The sequence below is a fragment of the Brachycentrus maculatus genome, unplaced genomic scaffold (assembly GCF_059751285.1).
Source record: "Brachycentrus maculatus isolate JH-2025_06_01 unplaced genomic scaffold, ASM5975128v1 h1tg000293l, whole genome shotgun sequence".
In the NCBI taxonomy this organism is placed as follows: domain Eukaryota; kingdom Metazoa; phylum Arthropoda; class Insecta; order Trichoptera; family Brachycentridae; genus Brachycentrus; species Brachycentrus maculatus.
This window is the reverse complement of record NW_028281044.1, coordinates 589,957-615,070: the sequence shown is the minus strand read 5'-3', so window position 1 is coordinate 615,070 and position 25,114 is coordinate 589,957. Positions and strand designations below refer to the sequence as shown.

At 29.9% G+C, this 25,114-nt stretch overlaps 1 protein-coding gene across 3 annotated transcripts in view; it reads left to right on the top strand.

The window, feature by feature from the left end:
* Positions 1 to 25,114, top strand: part of Shal (Potassium voltage-gated channel protein Shal) — a 169,492-nt gene that overhangs the window by 82,580 nt on the left and 61,798 nt on the right. For all 3 annotated transcript variants that reach the window (XM_088267341.1, XM_088267339.1, XM_088267340.1), the window contains exon 4: positions 4,620 to 4,808. In XM_088267341.1, coding sequence (XP_088123467.1) covers positions 4,620 to 4,808 — 189 coding nt within the window. The remainder of the gene's footprint in view (positions 1 to 4,619; positions 4,809 to 25,114) is intronic.

Below are 25,114 nucleotides of genomic sequence, written 5' to 3'. Positions count from 1 at the left end.
CAACAAATTGATAATGTTTAGAACGATATATTGCAGTGTTCGACTCCCATATTTATTTTTAATTCTAAATAAACTATTAATCTTTTTTTAAGTAGTCATGAAATAGAGTTTTTTAGTGGTATTACACAAATTGCACGGCGAACGATAAGGAGAGTGTTATATTACCACACCGCAAAGTTAACAGTGCTTTTTTTCCTTCTGTCTAGTCGGGTAAGCACTACATAGAAAAATAATTAAATTTCCGCGCATTTACGAACAGCATCCCACAAACCGCGGTGTGGACGCGCCACTATAATGTAAACAAAATGGCGGGTTTACTGCTGCCTGCTCGTAAAATAATGCGCGCGTAAGATCCCTGGAAAATCTACGAAAATAATTAAACGATAATTCGGAGGCCATTATTAATGTTTACAATGCATGTATTTTATATTCTTATCAATCGAAACTCGATCTCACCTAACCTTACCTAACCTAACCTTACATGACAGGATGAAGACTGAACCTAACCTCAAATATAACAGTGACCTGATAATAATAGGAGTGAGAGAAGGGGAAGGGGGGAGAAACAGAGAGAGAGAGAGAGAGAGCATTAAAACGAGCATACATTGTATTTGTATTCTCGTATGTCAATACGATAAAATGTACTTTGAAATGCTGCATAAATAACGCGAGGATGACAATATATACTGTGCCAAATATTTAAAATATTTTCTGTATAACGGATTCACTAACGCTATCAAATAAATTAATGACTTAACCAACTAACTAACTAACCATCACGCCGTTTCTTCGCATGGGTAGGTAGAGAGAATAGAACGCCACACCACTCTGTCTTTGCAAACATTCTTCGCCTCTTCCACGTTCATGCATCTCCTCATACATACCCGCCAATTATACAACGACTCCTAACCTGACTACTTTCAAGTATTTGGCATACCTGATTGTGCCATGTTTTTCTCGGTCTTCCTCTGCTCCTTTTCCAATTACATTCCCCTCATAAATTTGTTTTACCGTTCTTTCCTTACTCATTCGTTCTATGTACATCTATCATACATCGTTTTGTCGCACATTCTTCTGAAAGATCGCATTTCGACTGCATTCAGTCTACTTTCATCCTTCTTTTGCCAACTCCATGTTTCACTTCAATACATTAGAGTTGGAACTAGGACTCCGTTATGTACTGCCAGTTTAGCTTCCGCTGATAGGTTTTTATTTGCTATAACTGATTTCAGTGCACCATTCACTTTGTTCCCAGCATTCACTCTCCTTTCTATGTCTTTATCAATCTTTCCATCCCTTGAAAACATACTTCCCAAATAGACGAAATCATATTAAAATTTCACTAAATAAATACCACTTTTTACTACAATCTATTATGACTCGTGTTTGATGTGTTTCGGATCATTTTCAAATACCGTACGATGTTTGAAAATTATGCAGAATGGATCGAAATACGTGTCATAATAGATTTTAAGAAATAGTGGTATTTATCAAGTGAAATTTAAGTTAAAAACCGTTTGAAAATGATTCGGAATGCATCAAAACACGTGTCACAAGAAATGGTAGTATCTACAAAGTGAAATTTTAATTAAAAACGGATAGATAATACCACAAAGTGATTTCCGAATCAATAAATGAAAAAAATGTTCTGTTAATTCAATATTTACACTGTCATTGATTAGCGCTTATATTAGTACTTATTATATTGACTAAAAAAACTAAATAACTAACTAACCATCACGCCGCTTCCCCGCAGGGGTAGGCAGAGCGCCACACCACTCTGTCCTTGCAAACATTCTTCGCCTCTTCCACGTTCATGCATCTCCTCATACATACCCGCCGATTGTTACAACTCCTAACCTGACCACTTTCAAGTATTATATTGACAGTTTGCAATTATTAAAATATGACGTACATGTTCATGATTCGATATTTTCAAGATAACAAGAAAAAATTGCATTTTTTTTTAACAAAACATTCGTCAAATCATTACATACAATAAATATGTCGTACGTAATGTCACCATTTTCATATTTTTGTATGACATTTTAACCATTTTTGCCACAAAGTGACGAAAAATTGACTTGTCCTCGTATAAACGATTCTGTGGACAATCAAACCTTATCCGCACCCAGTGGTGCATAGGGCACTGCATCATATAAACGCAGTGTTATCTTGATCGTAAACACATGAAGGAAAGGTGACCAGCCCTCCGCTTCAGGTACCAGTCCTGGGTAATATTGAATAAATATGAGAGTGAAAAAATCATTAATATTTATTTGAACCCCCTGGGAATCGAACCCGGGACCTCCAGAACGGTAGCCGAGCGTGCTGACCATTACACTACGGAGGCGGACAAACAAACAAACGGTTCTGTGGACAAACGGTTACATAATATATGGTTACATTTTTATGTCCGCAATGAGGCAGAACGAAGGAATCAAATTCAAAATTCAAAAAGAGATTCCATTTGACAGAAAACACGCGTTTCTCCCGCTCAAACGCGAACGAATCCCTGGCAGAGGTTCAAAATTGGAATGAATCACGGTGCGTTCGACTTCGCACTCCGATCTTACATTAGTGATCGCTGATCGGCGGTCATCTAAAACGTCTGCAGCATGTTTCAAAGAGCTGAAATAATCTAAAACGAGTGGGATGGCAATATTCTGATAATATAGAGTCGGATAAAATATATTTAATTATATATATATATATATATATATATATATATATATATATATATATATATATATAAATATATATATATATATATATATATATATGAATATATATATATATACATATATATATATATATATATATATATATATATATATATATATATATATATATATATATATATATATATATAAATATATGAATAAATATATATATATATATATATATATATATATATATATATATATATATATATATATATATATATATATATATATATATATATATATATATATATATATATATATATATATATATATATATATATATATATATATATATATATATATATATATATATATATATATATATATATATATATATATATATATATATACATATATATATATATATATATATACATATATATATATATACATATATATATATATATATATATATATGTATATATATATATATATATATTTATATATATATATATATATATATATATATATATATATATATATATATATATATATATTGTATATTTATATATATATATATATATATAAATATACTAATAACTCCTAAGTGAAGATAATCCAGATTTGTTAATAAGTATTTAGACTCATTCAAAATGTTGTGAATATGTGCTTTATTAAGGGGAACTCGTAAACACCCAATTCCGAAAGTGACCGGCTGCGCACATTTTTTAAATATGTAACATATCGTATTTAGATTTTTTTGTAATTAGTATAAAGAAAAAACATTTTAATTTTTTTTAACCTATCAATATCTTTCTTTCATTTTCAAAACAATACATTTATTTCGAAGAAAATTTTCGAAAAAAAAAACAAAAACGGTGTTTTAATGAAAAAATCAATTACGTTAAATATTACCTGGGTTAAATTATTAAAAACAGTTGAAATTTATTTTTAAAATATATGTGGGGGAAAAAATTATAATTTCAGTATATATTCCAAAAAAATAATATGCGCGTAGACTTGTCTCGCCACTTGTTCGTTTTCTTAGTTGGATGTGTGCGTATTCAGCATTAATAAAGGTCAAAAATTATAAATAAGGTTGATATGTGACGCGTTTCATCTTATTAAGACATTATCAAACATGTCTTATTAACACATTATTATCATATATCGTAGTCATACAGGAGAAAGTGACCAAGTGCATTTTTTACAAAAACGTGATCATTACTACTAGCTTAATATTGCCCTGAAAAAATCCCAAAGGATTTTAAACTAGGAAGTATACCATATTAACTTGTTTAAAATGACTAACTGCATTGATGTTTATTTCTCGCCAGGAAAAAGTGACTTAAATGGCCCTCTTGAACATTTTACGTTTTGGTGATTGGTCATTTTCTCCTGTACGACTACGATATATGTAAATAAAAGTAGAATTCAATTCAATAACCTTGTTTAATTCTGGATATATCGCTAACTCCTTTCAACAACGTCATACATAAAAATCGTCAATTTTCAGTTGTGCCCGTTTTTTTAATGCTCAGAAAATGTATTATATCCCAGCAAAAGCGGCATATTTTTAACTTAATATTTACCCGCTACAGGGCAGAAAGCGTTGTTTTTCCGTTTTGAAGAAAATGTATTGTTTATATACCTATTTAAAAAAAAATTAAAATATTTTTCTAATGGAGATAAAACATTCAGGTTTTACCTAAAAAGATCTGTTGCATAGTAAAAAGTTCAAAAAGTGGCTTGATATTTATTTTTAATACATTTTATTATAATCTTAAACCTTAAAAACGATCTCCTGAAAAATCAAGTTTTTTGATATATGACGTTGTTGAAGGGAGTAAGCGATATGTATTACCCAACGATTGAAAATGGAATCCTACCAACTATCTGCAGTTAAAAGTTTGGCTTCCACTGTTCTAACGTGACGTCATTTACTAATTGCAGAAAGCCCGCCTGGCCCGCATCAGGATCGCCAAGGCTTCGTCAGGGGCGGCCTTCGTTTCCAAGAAGAAGGCCGCCGAGGCGAGACTGGCGGCCCAGGAGTCCGGGATAGAGCTGGACGATGGTGGAAGAGAAGAGGACATCTTCGAGCTGCAGCATCACCATCTGCTCAGGTGTTTGGAGAAAACCACGGTAAGAAATTCTGATTTTTATTATTTGTAACATTAAAAAATGCTCTTCATATAATTTTGTATTTTTATCGGCATATATACTGGTCTTTAAAACCTTGTATATGTATTTTTTATAAGAGCTGGGATAAGGCATCATTTTTATCTTCTTCCTAACATATCGTCTTTTTATTGGGGTCAGGTCTCCTCGTCCTCAGGTTGTAGATCCTTCATGGATAACGTCACCTAGGCCACGCCTTTGAATCATGTTTTCTTTCTGCAGCATCCATGAATTATTTGGTCTTCCTCTAGATGTCTTTCGAGGAAGATCCATGACGATTGCCCGAGTTATAATATGATCAGGCTTTGTGGTTCTTATGTGCTCATACCATCTCAATGCCTTTCCTCAATAAAATAAAAATTAAAGCGCTATCTACAAATAGGTAAAGTTATGGTAATTGTAAAAAGTTTTTTACGAGATATTAACATCAATAAATTGATGGAAAAAATGTTAGACATTAGAAATCAAAAATACAAGTTATGGTGTCTAAAACCTTAAAAAAATAATTATGATCATAATATTTTTTACGGTTGTTTTTCATTATAGATGTAGCTTTTTTTAACTTTTATGTAAACAATACTGTTTTATTATTATTTTATTTTTTAACGCCATTTTCGTAAAACACTACCTCAATTCGATATTTTCAAAAAATACTAATAAGAAAGACTAGAACAGTTTATTATTCAATACACTTTTACCTGTGTATTCTACTCCATTGACAGAAGTTCGTCTTAATAAATATCTCTCTCAGCTAAGAATATTCAATATCAAGACCACTTTTTTATTTATTCTGAACCTTTATTAAAAATATTTCATAAAATATTTTAAATTTCTTAACCTTGAGCTGTCTGTGATATTCCTTAGATTTTTTGGGGCTTTCTGATTTGAAACTCATGATAAATATCCCGATTGCCCATACCTTATCCCGGCTCTTATTTCATCATTCCTTTGCAGTTTGTTTGAACAAAATTTCAGTTTAAATAATATATATTAATAGGTACAACATCTCCAGCAGAAATCGTCCAGTAAAATATAAAATCCCTTTTTTTATTTTAAAAATAAGTATAGTCTACCAGAAATCGAAGATAAAAATATTTTTTTAGTAAGCGAATTATATCAACCGTTGATATAAGGAAGTCAGTATTTTTTCGGTCTGCTGCCTTTAGAAATTTCTTTTTTATTCTATAAAATATGTAGATATGTCTAAAATCTTGTAATATTTACATTATTAATATGTGTTGTTTTATATAACATGATTTAAAAAAACAGATAAACAGTCTTATACGATATTTTTGTTTTTAAATTCATAAATTTATGATGATGTCTTCAGAAATATTCTCTGGAATCTCTGAAACGAAGAGGAATTTCGTATGGCCGCAGTCCAAATATTAATCTCTATTAATATTTTAAAATCAATCTCTTTATATTCACATATAAATACATACATGTATATCAATTTAAAAAGAGTGTAAAATATATCCACAATTTCAGAAAATAAAACATGAAATTTTAAAGTAAATATTGCAAAGTTCTGACAAGGAAATAAATGAAAAAAATTTCAAATTTCTGGCAGTTTTTACAATTTTAAAAACGATGGTAGATTTGAGTTGAAAAATCACAATTTAGCCTTTTTTCAAAGAGTCATCAAATTTACTTTGAATTCTTTTAAGTTTTGTTGGTTGTATACATTTTCGGTAATCTCACCCTGTTGCGCCAGCTGCTAATTTAAATCATTTATATTTTCAACAAAAGGGTGAAAGTGGTATAATTTTTTTATATTTTTTTTTGCTTAAAACGATGTCTCTGCATTTAGCGACATTTTTAATTTATGGAATAGAGGAAAATCAAAACAAAGATATAAAGGTAAAATAAAAAATATAAAAAAGATGAAATTTTTTAACGTTTTGTTGAAAAAATAATAATAGTATCTGAAAGTACTGAAAGTATTCAGATGTCAGATAAAATGTTTAGTTCTTTCATGAACTCAATTGAAATATTTATGTATCAAGCATGTTTCCTGAAAGTTTGGCCGGTTTTCAGTGACCTGAAAGGGTTTTCAGGAAGTCCCATTCAGGGAATGATGCAATGATGGCTTTCAATGAAGGATATATTTTTGCAGTCCTTTTCATGGGTGGAAAATGTCTGAATTTTTAAATAAAGCGACTCGCGTATAGACTATTTTGTTCCACCGTGTAAAGATGTGTTTCGATTGTAGGAAGGCTTACCGAGTTTCAATACACATATTTTTTTTTCTCATAGAATAAAATAACCATAGCTATTTTAATATTATTTCTACGAATAATTTTTTTTAAATCATTATCTTTACCATTAATGTAGTATGCTATTTTTTAAACGTAGCCCTTAAGTGGTGTAGCCATGAACCATATTGTGATGTCTTTATTACATTCATATTTTGTGTATATCATCGTATAATAAAAATAGAGCTAGAAAAGTATTTTATTATACCCAGTTAGAAAAGATATTTATGTATGATTTTAGTAAAGTTCATAGATGACTGAATGTCAACATGTTATGTCATTTACAACATTTTGAGTGTGTCCAAATACTTGTTCACAAAATCTGGATTATCTCCAATTACAGGAGTTATTTTCATATTATTTTTAACATCTCATCAAAGATGAAGAAGAATATGGAATTAAATTATCTGGTCAAATTATAAGCTTAATAATAAAAATGAAAATGGTATTTTCTGGCGTTTCTCATGTATGTGATTATAATCCAGGATTCGGACCTCACATACTAATATAAGAGTTTCTGCTTAATTAAAAGCTTCTTTACATCTCACCAATAGATGTCTCTAGTGAAGATCTAGTGATTCAAGAACAAGGTTTCTAAATTGGTTCATATATATATAGAACTTCCAAGAATTTGACTAGTGTGGTTGTCAATAATGGGTAGAATTGGTGAATGTTACACGTGTGTAAAGTGATCAATTAAACCAGCCTATGACGGTCGTTAGCCCCGTAAATGCCCAGACTTCCATATTCTTCTTCATCTTTGATGAGATGTTAAAAGTAATATGTTATGTCATTAGATTTATGAGTCTAAACTTCCAACGCTGATCGTCCAATCGATTTCTTGCTTTTTTTTCAAGATCTGTCATTTAAAGTAAATTTAAAAATAGTTTTAAAACAATGAAAGATTAAATAATTAAATTGAATATTTAAAATTACATTATAATTTTCTTGTGAATGGTGAAAAGTGTGCTGATAGTTTTTGAAATATCTATATTCATAGGAGTTATTTTATTTTTTAAATTGACATGTAATTTAAAATACGTTTTGAGTTTCATTGGTGTCTATGTACTAGTTTCTTCCCAACAACTTTTATTACAATTTTATTAATTTTAAGGTTTATTAATTAATTTTTAGTTGAGTTTATTGATTTTAACAACAAATTTCTTTTGTTGGGTGCTATTCTCAAACAGTCTATTTATATTAAAAATCTAATTTGTTCTCTTCTCTCATTTGAAAACAACAAGAAATATGGCGCATTTTTAAGTTATAGCTTAAATATAGAGAAATAAGTCAAATATAGATATATAGTCTGCCTCCGTAGTGTAATGGCCAGCACGCTCGGCTACCGTTCTGGAGGTCCCGGGTTCGATTCCCAAGGGGGGTAAAATAAATATAAGTGATTTTTTCACTGTAATATTTATTCAATATTACCATGGACTGGTACCTGAAGCGGAGGGCTGATCACCTTTCCTTCATGTGTAAACGATCAAGATAACACTGCGTTTATATGACACAGTGCCCTATGCACCATTGGGGTGCGGATAAGGGTTTTTATTATTATTATTAATATAGATATATAAATATATAAAGTATAAATATAGAGAAAACAGTTGTCAATGGAGTAATCTGGACTTGAAATAACTTGAAATAAAATCATTCATGAGTGAAGACTTTAAATAAAAAACGTGTTTCTTTGATTTGTAATCAATTTTCGTTGATTTTTCATTATTGCTTGTGAAATGGGACATATTAATTTTTTATTCGGATGTCTTTATCTTTTTTTGTTTATCTTTTGAAAAGTAAACCTATATTTTTTGCCTTGTTTCACAATGAGTACTATTTCTATACATGTATGCATTGGCTTGCCAGACAAGTTTTCCCGGTTTTCAGACAAAATCCCGATATCGCAGTCAGTTTACTTCACGTCCTATTAAATTCTTGTGTCATTTATTATTACCTCTAGTTAGTAAGTTCTTAATCAGAAGCCATTTATTCAAAGCAATGACAATAAACTACCTTCTAAAACTCTCTTAAAAAACATTTACATTCCAAATATTTACATTCCGGTAACCTAGTTGAACAGTTTAGAAATCTGGCAAGCCTATGTACCATAAAGAAGACTGAAGATGCTGTTGTTTCCAGAGCGTCGAGACCAAATTTGCACTTTTAAGGGTAATGACGGACTTTGGGAGTAGCAACCTTTGTATTTAGTATAGCTCGTCTGTTATTCTGTTATTATTTTGATTCCAAAGTGTGTGTTTAATGATTTCTCTGTCTGAGAGCGTGGTGTGTAAGGAAGTCAGCCATTTTGAAGCCGCTCTCTTGCTTCCAGGACCATCGTGTAGCTACGGTGAGCATAAAACAACCACAAATTTTTATTATGTGTCTGCTTGTTGTTTTCCTGTCGATGTTTTGTTGAGTGTTTGGATGTGGACTGGATTGCGGACGAACACTTTGCACCTTGGTATCTTTCGGCAAATGGTGTGAACCTTGTAACATATTGTTGTAACAGCTGGTGTAACACTTACGGAAAGGGTATACCAGTTTTAAAAGTTTGTAGATACAACGACTGGTGTGAGATGTACAATAGTAGTATTTATCACAGCTGGTGTGAAACTTACAAAAATTATTTATCACGACTGGTGTGAAACTTACAAAAAATATTTATCACGACTGGTGTGAAACTTACAAAAAATATTTATCACGACTGGTGTGAAACTTACAAAAAATATTTATCACGACTGGTGTGAATCTAACAAAATGGTCACAACTTATATAGGATTTAGAAAGTATATATTATCATTGTTGTGAAACATTACACAGCAATATTATTTTAAACAACTGTTATAAAATTTACAAGAATAATCATCACTATTTACGTAATATTTTTTGTATAAAATTAGTACTTAGTGTGATGGGTGTAATTAGTCGTTAAAACTCTTGTACATACTATATTGATAGTATATTATACAATATTTATGTATATATATATATATATATATATATATATATATATATATATATAATATATATATATATATATATATATATATATATATATATATATATATATATATATATATATAAATATATATATATATTTAAATATAAATATACATACTAAATTTTTAGTATAATATCTAATTTGTTCAGATATAAAGACATTTCATTTAAGGAATCATTTCTTATTTGAGGCAATTCAAAATAATTAGACTAGTATTTTTTTCACACATATGTTTTTACTAAAGATAGTAGTGACAGAAAAAGTAGTCTTATGTAACATTTAAAAAAATATCGAAATTTTAAATATATTTTTTCTGATATATTTAACGAATTTATTAATTATATATTCTTGAATACACCACTGTTCACACAATAGCTGGTTTCCCATATTTAAAATAATTTCGACATATTTTCAATGTCTAAATAACTATTTTGCATGACAAGATGAAGAAGAAGAATATAGGGTGCAACTCCCAATTATTGGCCTTTTAACTAAATTTATTCATATCAAATTAATTCATATTGATTTATCAAAAAAAAACTTTTTACATTTCAGTTATCGCTCTCGTATGCATTCAGCATCAAACATTGAAAAAAGCTATAGGAAATATTTTAAACTTCAAAACTCTATGGCAGTAAACATGTATGGTTTGATATAATATGATAAAAATAATACGTTCTTAACACGGATATAATTGTTCTTAAAAAAAAACGGAAAAACATATAAGATTACACACAGGCACACATACGTGTATGTAACTATATATACACATACATTGAATATATTTATTTTCTTGTCATGTTTTGAGACCCACCAAGGTATTACTGGAGGTATAAGACAGTGCAGTACCTTTTTATACATTGAAAAATTAACCTTATACATATATACACAAGAAAAAATAAAAACTATGCATACAATTTTTACACCATGAACTTTTGTTCATTTACCCATTCCTTTCATTTTGCCTTTGCTCCACATTTGTGTTTGCCATCTTACCCCCGGCAACAATAAATGTCCGATATGAAACGAAAAGTGTAACATCAACGGTGCCAATAGCTGGGAGCATGTAGTTGCCAATAACACCCGCCCTTACCCTATGCAATTTTGAAATAACGACTTCACAAAGTTTCAAAAGATACCAAGACTACAATTAGATCACTGTAATAACTGTTGAGAATGATGGATTTTGTGCCCATAATGGTAGGTTTAGAACTGGCATTGACATTTTTCATATCTATATGTTAGATTACTGTGTATTATTATTTTAATTTAATTTAATTTTGTATATTACATAAATGTTTAGAGGCTTCTTGCTTATTTAGGTTGAAATTTGAACAACTTGCAGGTTGGATTTAAAATGGCTGGCTTCTTTTTACGTGTTGGTAGCCATACAAAATTAAGAGATAATTTATAATTTATAATATAATATTTAATTTATTATTAGATTAAAACCAATATTTTTAGCTTTTCCACTTTTTTTATTTGACCAGCGACCGGGCTTCGTCGTTACCGACATCATCAGACTGGTGAGAGGCTATACAAATTGTTGTGTTATATATAAAAGAAGGCAGGAGTTGATAACCATGATTTGATATAATTTTATTGAGAAATTAATTTACCATAATTTTGTTTAAGTTTAAAAAAAACTATTACGCAAAAACTGTATTTTATTTTGGTATAAATATTTATTTTAAAATCAAGTTTTTGCTTGATATCACTATTTCTATAAATAAACTATACATATAAAAAATAGGTGTATTTACCCAGTAAAACTTAAATTAAAAATGGGCAGATATTAACACAAAGTGACTGTAGAATCAATTTTTAAAAAAATAATTCAAGGGTTAATTATATAACGGATCTGTGTACGCATTTTTTTTGTAAAAAGGTCCCTCTAAAACCGATGGTAGTGATGTATAGAGCATTGCAATTATTGTACCTTTTTACAACTGGTTATTTTTATTATTATTTAAAACTGGTTTCAATGCTTTATTTTACCGTGTTTAAAATAATGTATTTTTTTCTTCTTAATCATGTGTTTTTAACAAAAAACTTAATTATTTTATTAAAAATAAGTATTTTTGCTTGCACACTTATATGTAGGTATGTTTTTGTGTTTATCTGTTAATCTATTATATGTATGTGGAATATTTTTTTTTAACGACGTTTTTTTTCAAATTTCACTGTTTAATTGTGGTAAGTTTTATCGAACGATAATAATGATATTGAAATTAGGTATCAATTATAAAAATACATTTCATTTTCTTAAGGCTCAGCAAGTCGCTTCATTCGCCCCGCGTCCACCGGAGAGGTCACAATGTCTCTTCGTTCTCGATTTTTTAAAGAATGTATGATTAATTTTTTTGTGTTTTAGAATATGCATGGCATTTTTTTTTCAAAAGCATATAATTATTATGAAGATAATTTTATTTCTTCAACGCGAAAACGGTGTTTTAAGATAAAAGTCAATTACGTAAAATGTATATATCGTAGTCGTACAGGAGAAAGTGACCAACTAACAAAACGTAAAATGTGCAGGAGGGCCATTTAAGTCGCTTTTGCTTGGCAAGAAAATAAACATCAATGCAGTTTGTCATTTTTAACAAGTCAATATATTATACTTCCAAGTTGAAAATCCTTCGGGATTTTTCCAGGGCAATATTAAGCTAGTAAGATATCAAATAGTAAATAATCACGTTTTTGTAAAAAAAAAATGCACTTGGTCTCTTTCTCTTGTATGACTACAATATATATATATGTATATATATATATATATATATATATATATATATATATATATATATATATATATATATATATATATATATATATATATATATATATATATATATATATATATATATATATATATATATATATATATATATATATATATATATATATATATATATATATATATATATATATATATATATATATATATATATATATATATATATATATATATATGTCCGCCTCCGTAGTCTAATGGTCAGCACGCTCGGCTACCGTTCTGGAGGTCCCGGGTTCGATTCCCAAGGGGGGTAAAATAAATATAAGTGATTTTTTCACTGTAATATTTATTCAATATTATTACCCTGGACTGGGTACCCGAAGCGGAGGGCTGATCACCTTTCCTTCATGTGTAAACGATCAAGATAACACTGCGTTTATATGACGCAGCCCCCTGTGCATCATTGAGGTGCGGATAAGGGTATATATATATATATATATATATATATATATATACATATTATATATATATATATATATATATATATATATATATATACATATTTATATATATATATATATATATATATATATATATATATATATATATATATATATATATATATATTTATATATATATACATATAATATATATATATATATATATATATATATATATATATATATATATATATTTTTTATATATATATATATATATATATATATATATATATATATATATATATATATATATATATATATATATATATATATATATATTTATATTTATATATATATATATATATATATATATATATATATATATATATATATATATATATATATATATATATATATATATATATATATATATATATATATATATATATATATATATATATATATATATATATTTATATATATATATATATATAGCCACTAAGAGTACATCTTTTCTTAACGTTCTGTTTATGCTTCATGTTTATTTCATAACTCAATGAAATCATATTTTCTAAAATCACGTTTTTGTGTTAGTAACAAAAAATATACTTTTTATTTACGATCTGAATGTGCAAAAATGTATTTCATAACTTGTAGAAATTATTGCCGATTTGTTGTGAAATATTTTCCACACCCATGTTTTCGAGGTAGCAACCAAAATATATCATTATTTACAATCTGCATATATATTCCAAATATATTTAAAAACTCATTGAATTAAATTTTTATACACAGATTTAAATTTGCGACTGCCGAATGACACTTTTTTCTAACATTCTTGAAGAAATAAAACAAGAAAAATTTACAATACATGAATTTAAATATATCGCTCACTCCTTTCAAGAACGTCGTAAATAAAAAACTTGACTTCTCAGGAGAACGTTTTTAAAGTTTTAAAATATAATACAATATATCAAAAATAAATATCAATCCACGTATCGAACTTTTTACTGTGCAACAGATCTTTTTAGGTAAAACCAGAAGGTTTTTTCTCCATTTGAAAAATATTTAGTATATTTACAAAAATAATAAATAATACCTTTTCTTCAAAATGCAAAAACAACACTTTCTGCCCTATGCCGGGTAAATATTAAGTTAAAAATATGCCGCTTTTGCTGGGATATAGTACATTTTCTGGGCATTTCAAAAACATGCACAACTGAAAATTAACGATTTTTGATTTATGACGTTCTTGAAAGGAGTGAGCGATATGACAAAAGTGACCATACGTCCCGTTTTGAATGGAACCGTCCTGTTTTTAGATAGCCTGAACAATACATTTTTAAAAAATATTTATAGTATTTATTCCTATTATTTTCTTTATCAACATTCCTTTTCTTTTTATCAATACATAAAAAATGTTTAACAAATACGTTTTTTCTTGAATAAACAAACTATTACGTAAAAATTGGTAGAGTCCAGTTTTGACCGACAAAAATAAATGTTAATGTTATATGTATATGACCCTTAATTGCCAAATGCTGTGTGTTTCACCTCGTTTGACTGACATGTTAGATGTCCTGGATTCGATTCCCAAGGGGTCATGATAAATATAAGGGTTTTTCACTCTGATAAACAAGCGACTTTATCTGCACTCAATGGTGCATAGGGCACTGCACCGTATTGTTGCAGTGTTATGTTAATCGTTATTTATATGAAGAACAATGATCAATCCTGCCCTGGCAATGCGGTAATGTATTAATTGAATATTGGATTGGAGTGAAATATCATTAATATTTGTTTTGACTCTTCCGGGAATCGAACCCGGGACCTCCAGAACGTTAATTAATAAGATACAATACAGTTTATATTGAAACGAAATATTATTTCGAAACAAAAAAAAATCTGCAAATTATGACGTATTTATTTTCCATGGCTTCTGTACAACGTTTAAAAAAAATGTTTGCCTCTTTCCGACGTCATGAACATTCCCGCGATTTGCGCTCAAAGCAGCGCCAACAGTGAAATTGTATTTTTGTATTTGTTTTTGTACAATTTTAGGTGGTATTTTCTTCATTGCTTGAGTTTTGACTGCAAAAAACTTAAACATACGTAGTCAAATGTATGTTTAGTAAAATGTTAAGGGTGAGGGTTGCTATCACGCATGAATTTTTAATGATGTACGTAAAAAAAAAGAAAAACCACTCTAAAAAGTTTGCTTTTGATATTTCAACCCGTTTAATTTTTATTTTACCAATTCAAATAATCTGATTTTCTTCGTTTTATATGATACTCTAGTAAATTTGTATTGATATTTTTACGACTCGATATTTATTTACCCAATGGTGCATAGGGCATCTGATTAATGCAGCGTTACCACAAACAAACAAACAAAAAAATTCCTGATAAACCCCACTTTGTTACTTGATTTGCCTCCGTGGTGTAATGATCACCAAGCTCGTGTACCATACTGGAGGTCCCGAGTTCAATTCCCAGGAGAGTGGGGGGTCAAATAAATATGATTGTTTTTTCACTCTAATATTTATTCAATATTACCCTGGATTGGTATCTGAAGCGGATGGCTGGTCACCTTTCCTTCATATGTTAACGATCAAGATTAACACTGCGTTTATATGATGCAGTGCCCTATGCACCATCGGGCGTGGGTGAAGGTATGAAGAAGAAGAAGAAGTAGAAGAAATACTACAGTCTTGAAAAATCTATTGTGAATCGTGGTTCGATGCATTCCTCATCATTTGGGGTGTTTGAAAATGTTGCGAAATGCATCGAAACACGTATTATAATAGATTAAATCAAATAGTAGTATTTATCAAGTAAAATGTGAATTAAAAATGGATTGATATTAGCGCAAAGTGACTGCAGAATCAATAAATGAACAAAATAAAATTTCCCGTGATTTACGTCCATCGAAACTGGAAAGGTTGGTTTTTACGCTGTTTTCTTTTTATTTCTCCACCATTATAGGCGCCGTTTTCGTCGCCAACACCTCGACGGCACGCGCCCCTCGTTCTGAGGCGAGCCCCGACCCGGAGCCCCTTCACCGCGAACAGGGCGCCGGCTCGGAGCCCCCTCACCGGCAATAGGGCGCCGGCTCCGAGCCCCCTCACCGAGAATAGCGCGCCGGCTCGGAGCCCCCTAACCGAGAATAGCGCGCCGGCTCGGAGCCCCCTAACCGAGAATAGGGCGCCGGCCAGTAGATGATCGAGCCGCTATCACGTGTCAGATGTAAACCCGCCATTAGTGTCCAGCTTGCGCGACTTGTAACCCGTGTGGTTTGCCCCCAAGCTGCCTAATTGCTAATGCTTGTACCAGCGGAAAAACTCCCAGTTTTATTCTGCTTATTATCTTTCATTAACAAAAAAACATCGCTTTGCTTTTACAATAACTCGGAGAATTTAAAACTACTCTTTTTCTCACACATACGCATACAGATTAATAAGTTTTTTTGCTGCTGCGCCATTTATTAAGCAAACATATATTTCATGTAATACTAAAAAAAGAACAACCAAATGGATTTTTTACAATTTCTCGATGACTGGGTTTTGTCATTGTGAAATCATCAGATTGGCATTTAAAACTACACTTATTATCACACACATGCATACAAATTAATTAAAGTTTTCTGCTGTTGCTCAATTTATTTAAACGAACGCATATTTCATATATTACTATAAAAAAACATTTATTTTATTTTTTTATACTTTTTTTTATTTATTCAATATTACCCTGGACTGGTACCTGAAGTGGAGGGCTGATCACCTTTCCTTCATGCGTAAACGATCAAGATAACACTGCGTTTATATGACGCAGTGCCCTATGCACCATTGGGGTGCGGATAAGGGTTTTATTATTTATTATTATTTATATTTTTTTACAATTTACCGGTGACCGGGTTTAGTGATTGTAAAATCATTATACTGGCATTTTGAACTACAATTATTCTCATACACACATACAAATTAATTACGTTTTTGTACTGTTCCTAAATTTATTAAACAAACATAAATACATACATATAACAAAACAATACTTTGTGGGTTTTCAATTTTTATTTTATTTTACCAATGACCGGATTTTGTCATTATGAACCTATCAGGCAGGTGAAAGGCTAGATGAAATTCTATATTATATATGGTACCGTAGAATGGGGCTACTTGAACTTTGATGTGTTACTTGAGCCCAGTAAAAATAAAAAAAATAGTTCGTGATACCCATCGAAGTATCGTGACAAGTGTCACCTGTCAGGGAAACAATGAATCATGTCGATACATTCATTATTGTAGACCAAATACAGATTTTTTTTGTACTGGGCTCAAGTAACACATCAAAGTTCAAGTAGCCCCGTTCTACGGTATATGATAAGACAGGAGGATTTTTACAGAAAAAAATATAATTAAAATTTTTTATAAGTAGTGTATTATATTATTAATAACGAATAAAATAAAGTAGAGGTTTTACGCAAGATTTTATGTATATATTTTTTTAAATAGTAATGGTTTTTTACAAGTATGTTCAAATAATGCATGGGTGAATATATTTTTAAAGGAAATATATGTATTTCAAGGACAAAACGCAGTTTAACTTTTATAAGAAACGTGGGTTCACTATCCAATTATAGTCAATTTATATATATTTTTATGGTACGGACATTAATTTCATGATGAAATACGGTAAAAATATTTATCGTTATCAAATATAAAACAGTTTAACGCTTTTTGAAATTTGGGAATTTTTTAGATAAAAAGATAAAAAAAAACGCAATTCTAACAAAATTTATTGTGCCAACGGAAATGCTCTTTACCGTTAGCAATATTTTTTTTATTTTATTTTAAGATAAACACATAAAAATAAATTATAAATAATCACATTTTTAACAGTTTTTATTGTCCCAGTTTGAGATAAGTTTTTTTTTCAGAGATAATTTGAGAATTTGGAAAAATAAACGCATATTTTAAACTAAATTTATGGTTCCACTTTTAACGGTTTTTAAAGTTTGGGATGTAGTTTTTTTTTCAAAGCTGTAAATTAAGAATTTATAAAAAATATACGCATATTTCAAAAACGAGAAAATCACTTGTTTTGTCCGATTGAGTTATATTTATTTTATTAATTGAAGATAGAAACAAGTCTTTAAAATAAAACAAATATAAGTCGTGGTATAAAAGTGGTAAAAAACAAGTGTTTTTCTTTTAGACTTTCATCATGTCTTACCACAAAGTGAATGACGAAACAATAAATTCAATATTTTAGAACTGTGTATTATTCAATACCGATTGTATTAGGGTATTACTAACAATCAACACCTTCTAAACAATTAAAAATACACAAGAGTAACTAATTGGTCATTAATATCCGTTAACGTAATTAATATTCTGTGTACGAGTAAAACTAATTTTAAACATGTTCTTTCATCGGCACTTTTTTTTTAATAAAATGTCAAAAATAAATACGGAAGGGTGAGAAAGTTTGAGAGCCTTTGTACTCTCGTCTTGCTGTTATCCGATCCTCACTAAGTACCTCTTATATTTATGAGAAACACAATGGTTCCCAACATTTATCATCCTTGTGTTCGTCTAACAGTTTGAAATGAAACCGAGAATGGTTATTCGAGTTCAAGACATTTTAACTCAGAAGGTATTGTTAGAAATTTTATGTAATATAATATTTTACCTCGAAAGAACCTCCAAATGCTTATTTTTCAATGAAAAATGAGGAATAGTATTAAATTTATTTGGGGATCACCATATACATACATCGCTCACTCCTTTCAAGAACGTCATAAATCAAAAATCGTCAATTTTCAGTTGTGCAAGTTATCGGAATGCCCAGAAAATGTACTATATCCCAGAAAAAGAGCCATATTTTTAACTTAATATTTACCCGCTACAGGGCAGAAAATGTTGTTTTTGCATATTGAAGAAAAGGTATTGTTTAATTATTTTTTTAAATATACTAAATATTTTTCGAATGGAGAAAAAACCTTCAGGTTTTACCTAAAAAGATCTGTTGCACAGTAAAAAGTTCAATAAGTGGCTTGATATTTATTTTAAATACATTGTGTTATATTTTTAAACTTTAAAAACGTTCTCCTGAAAAGTCAAGTTTTTTGATTTATGACGTTCTTGAAAGGAGTGAGCTACATCGTAGTCGTACAGGAGAACGTGACCAACTGACAAAACGTAAAATGTTCAGGAGGGCCATTTAACCGTTTTTACACTTTTGTCATCAATTAGAAACAAAGAAATAATGTATTCACGATTGTGATTATTTTTGTGTGGAAAGAGATGTTTATTAATATTGAAAGCGTGTTTAGCTACCGTATGTTGGAGGTCCCGGGTTCGATTCGTGGGGGGGGGGGGTGAGGGTAAAAATAAATATTAGTGATTTTACACTATAATATTTATTTAATATTTCCCTGGACTGGTCCCTGGAGCGCAAGAGTGATTACCTTGCCTTCATGTAAGTAACGATCAAGATAACACCGCTTCAATACGATGCAGTGCCCTATGCATCATTGGGTATGGACAAGGGTTAGAATGAGTTTAAACACCTACATCTGTATATATCTGGTAAATATATGCTCTTCCATTTTTGGCTACCATATTGGAGGTACTGAGTTCGATTCCCAGGGGGTTCATGATAAACATATGTGTTTTTTTACACAAATAATCAAGTGACCCTTAACCGCTCTTAATGGTGCATAGGGCACTTCAATTTTTTGCTGCATTGTTATGTTGATCGTTACTTACATGAAGGTAATTAATGGCTAAAGGACGTTAATTTATAGACCGCTAATAATAACATGAAAATATATCAACGCCAAAATCAAACTTACTCTGCAGTAATTGAACATATATTATAACGATGAATAAAATCACTTACAGGTAAGATTTATTAAAAAAAAACTTTAAATGCCTATTTAAATATAACATTCGTTCAAATTGACATTTCTCGATTAAAAGAAGGTTCTATTTTAAGGGATGATTTTCTTCAAAGATATTTATAAACGTCCTTCAAGCTACCCTTTTGAACCGTTTGAAATTGCTTTTGGCCTTTTTTTCAAAATACTGAATCAATTTTCGGAATCCTTAATTTATTTACATTGAAAAATGAAGTCATTTGTATAAAAATAGAGTTTATAAAAATACTCATATCTTATTTTAGCGAAAACTATTTTTGTGTTCGACATTTCCAGGGATTTTTTAATCTTAGGGAAGTCAGACCAAGTGTAACCAATTGAAAACATATTTTACGTAAATCATAAAAGGAAATACCTCAAAAAAACTTAAAATTAAATATATCAATTGTGACAGTTTAAATGCATGCTGGTTGAACTGTTTTTTACCATGTATGAATGCAAGTATAAGAAAAAGTCAATTTTGTTAATAAATAGCCTTCGGACTATCACATTAAAAATGGACACTTTATCTTTTGGCGTATTAAAATTGATAAATCTTTCAGACTCACGTTTTGAAAATATATATTATGATTTAGTAATATTGCCATGAAACGATTTATTTATTGTTTCGGCATTAACTTTGTGGTAAGACATGTTACAATGATTAATGAAAACACTTGTTTTTTACCACTTGAGTTTTATTAAAGGCTACATGTTTCAGAAGTTAAACTTCCATCATTCAGGTTTGTATAATAATAAAAATAATAAAACCCTTATCCGCACCCCAATGGTGCATAGGGCACTGCTTCATATAAACGCAGTGTTATCTTGATCGTTTACACATGAAGGAAAGGTGATCAGCCCTCCACTTCAGATACCAGTCCAGGGTAATATTGAATAAATATGACAGTGAAAAAATCACTTATATTTATTTTACCCCCCTTGGGAATCGAACCCGGGACCTCCAGAACGGTAGCCGAGCGTGCTGAAAGGTCTGTATAATAACCAAAATATAAAATTGTTCTATAAATAAGGAGAGGGGAAAGCAAGGGGAAGGGGTTAGTCAAGGGGCGGAGTTTGAAAACAAAGGAAAAATGGAAAGCAAAGGTGAAGAATTTTGAAACAATAAATTATGTAATAAATTATTATTAAAATTTAGGTTTTTTTGGATTTCTAAATTTTCGAAAATAATAATTTATTAAATAATATATTGTTTTAAAATTCTTCACCTTTGCTTTTCATTTTTCCTTTGTTTTCAAACTCCGTCCCTTGATTAACCCCTTCCCCTTACTTTCCCCTCTCCTTATTTATAGAACAATTTTATATTTTATATTTTAGTTACTATACAGACCTGAATGATGGAAGTTTAACTTCTGAAACATGTATGTAGTCTTTTATAAAACTCAAGTGGTAAAAAACAAGTGTTTTCTTTAATCATTGTCATGAAATGTGTTAAAAATGAGCATTACAAAAAATCTTAATTTTTAAAGGGATCTTTGTTGCTGGATCATATTGGAATATATACGTCCTAGTTCTTTTACCCTAATATCTTTAGTGGGGCTAAGTTCAAGTTCCTTTTCCCTAGTGTCTTTAGTGGAGTAAAGTTAGTACTCTATAAAAAAACATTACTATCAGTTTTTTTCATGGTTACACTTAATCTACCTCATCGTTTATGATAATAATAATAAATAATAAATCCCTTACCGCACCCCAATGGTGCATAGGGCACTGTTTCATATAAACGCAGTGTTATCTCGATCGATAACACACGAAGGAAAGGTGATCAGCCCTCCACTTCAGGTACCAGTCCAGTGTAATATTGAATAAATATTAGAGTGAAAAAATCACTTATATTTATTAAATGCCCCTGGGAATCGAACCCGGGACCTCCAGAACGGTAGCCGAGCATGCTGACCATTACACCACGGAGGCGGACAATCATCGTTTATACACGAGGTATATAAAATACTATATTTGAGACACACTTATCAGACATATCGTAGTCGTACAGGAGAAAGTGACCAACTAATAAAACGTAAAATGTTTAGGAGAACAATTTAAGTCACTTTTGCTTGGCGAGAAAATAAACATTAGTGCAGTTAGTCATTTTTACATATTGATATATTATACTTCCAAGTTTAAAATCGTTTGGGAATTTTTTCAAGGCAATATTAAGCTAGTAAGATATTAAATAGTCAATGATCACGTTTTTGTAAAAAATGCACTTGGTTACTTTCTCCTGTATGACTACGATATAGCTATACATTTTGAGACATACAAATTTATGTAATTAAATTGCATGGATACATATTTTTTAATTTATTTTTCTCACCATTCAAACGCGAGTTAAATAAAATATTATACTAAATTTAGACACAGTTATCGAAAATATAACCATACATTTTTAGGCACACAAACTTAAGTGATAATATTTCATACATTTTTTTTACGTGTTATCTTTTTATGCTTAGCAATCCCTATCATATATCCTAGACGAAAACGAAATAAAATCATATTTTAAAACATGAATGTCAAGCTATATTTTTCTGTGGTACAACTCTTTCAGCAATGGAAAGGTCTTAAATGGGATATTTTTAAATTTGAATTTTCCAGGCAGTATCCGAAATAAGTTATATTAAAAAAAACCGGGATATAAGCGATATAATGTTAAAACTTGGGTCGACTGAATTGGACCTTTTTTAAATTTTAATTTAAACAAAGGATGTATTTAATAAAACGAAATGATGATCTCTCTTGGCATTTGTTTCTTATGGAAATCTTACAAATGCCATGACTGTCCTTAAAATTGTATATGCCTGTGATTTTCAAAATTTAAAACATCCAAAATCGTGTGCTTAGCAAAAACATATAACCATGAACGTTGTCACGTATCATATTATACAGTGGCGCAAAATTGATCACCCTATCGGAAGATGTAAAAAAATTTACAAATGGCGTTGTACGTCAATCATATTTGACATATCGCTCACTCCTTTCAACAACGGCAATTATCAAAAAACTTGATTTTTCAGGAGATCGTTTTTAAAGTTTGAAATATAATGAAATGTATCAAAAATAATTATCAAGTCACTTTTTGAACTTTTTACATCTTTTTAAGTTACACCTGAATGTTTTTTCTCTATTTGTAAAATATTTAGGATACATATTTAAAAAAAGAATTAAACATTACCTTTTCTTCAAAATGCAAAAACAACACTTTCTGCCCTGTAGCGGGTAAATATTAAGTTTAAAATATGCTTATTTTGCTGGGATTCAGTACATTTTCTGGGAATTCCAAAAACACACACAACTGAAAGTTGTCGATTTTTGATATATGACGTTGTTGAAAGGAGTGAGTGATTTGTGAACTAGACAAATGCAGCTCCTATTTACGAATTGTAAAACGGGCACAAATATGTATCAACACAGGCGGCAGACACTTGACGAATAATAAAATCTTTTACACTGATTTTAATCTTAAAAAAATGTCAAGGTTTAAATAAATTTCCATCAAACAATTTTTTTTTTTTGGTAAAAAAGTTATTAAAAAAATTAATTGGATGATTAATTTTGCGCTACTTTAAGTTTGTTTGTATACTGCAGCTGCCTTGTTTACGAATAAGAGTGACGTACAAAAATTATAACATTTTCCGATGGGTTGATTAATTTTGCGCCACCCTGTACTATAAATATTATTTTGAAAGGACTCTTTTTTTTTCAATTTATACAGAGTGTAACAACTTCTTTCTTACATGTTTCTTACTATGGCTTATTGTTACATTATTCCTGTATATAAAAATACCTAACCCAGCGGTTTCTATTTTTCAAATACTGCTACTATATTCGGTGTTATTTATAGTACACTCTCGAGTTTCCGGGATGGATGGTAAAAAATCTCGTATTATTAATAACAGTTAAACCTCGATATAACAGACTAATTGGGGGGAGGGGGTGTCCGTTAATGCCGAAATTCCGTTATATAAAAAAAGGTTTGAAAAAAACTTTTTTTAAATGTGAACACTGCATTTCTTCTTTTTCAAACCCTTTTCTGCACCCCAATAGAGCCCTGAATCATATAAACGCAGTGTTATCTTGATCGTTAACACATGAAGGGAAGATGATCAGTCATCCGCTTCAGGTACCAGTCCAGGGTAGTATTGAATAAATATAAGAGTGAAAAAATCTCTAATGCGTATTTATTTGACCCCTGCATTTAGATATAAATCAATAATACAAAATACAAACAAAATTTAATTTGGACACTCGTCGTGAAGTGATTTTGCTGTTTGATATTGACGTATTCATTTGATTACCGAAGTAATCCTGCTTTAAAAAAATTATCATGTTTTTTTTTACACTTTTGTTCAAGACGTAATTTGGTCAGGTTGTAGTTTCGTGGTTAGTGTCGCGGACTCTTGAGTCAGAGTTTATCGGTTCGAGCCCACTCTACCACAATTTAATACGTATTTCTTATAATGAGCCGCTCAGGCTCACAGAAACAGTATGAAATTCAAGTATTTTTTTTTAAATTATCTAAACACAAATACCTATTGCACTTTTTGTAAAAAAAAAATGTGAATATCGTGTCCGCTAAAAATTATTTACATTCGGCGACAATTGGATTGAAGCATGTTTTGATTTTTTTACATTTGACCCGATTTTGTCCGTTATATCCGAAGTCCGTTAAATAGAGGTCCGTTATATCGAGGTTTTTCTGTATTTGATCCGAGAACACGGAAAAATATAAACAAAGATAAATTTAAACTGCGCTGTTTGCGTTTATGTATACCTACTTGCTTATTAAGATGCACGTGTTGACATTGTGACACGAATTTAACCTAAAAATGGATATTTTGAACATGTTTTTTTGTTGTTGATACCAGACATAAGTTTTGTTAGGATTAGAGGTGGGGAA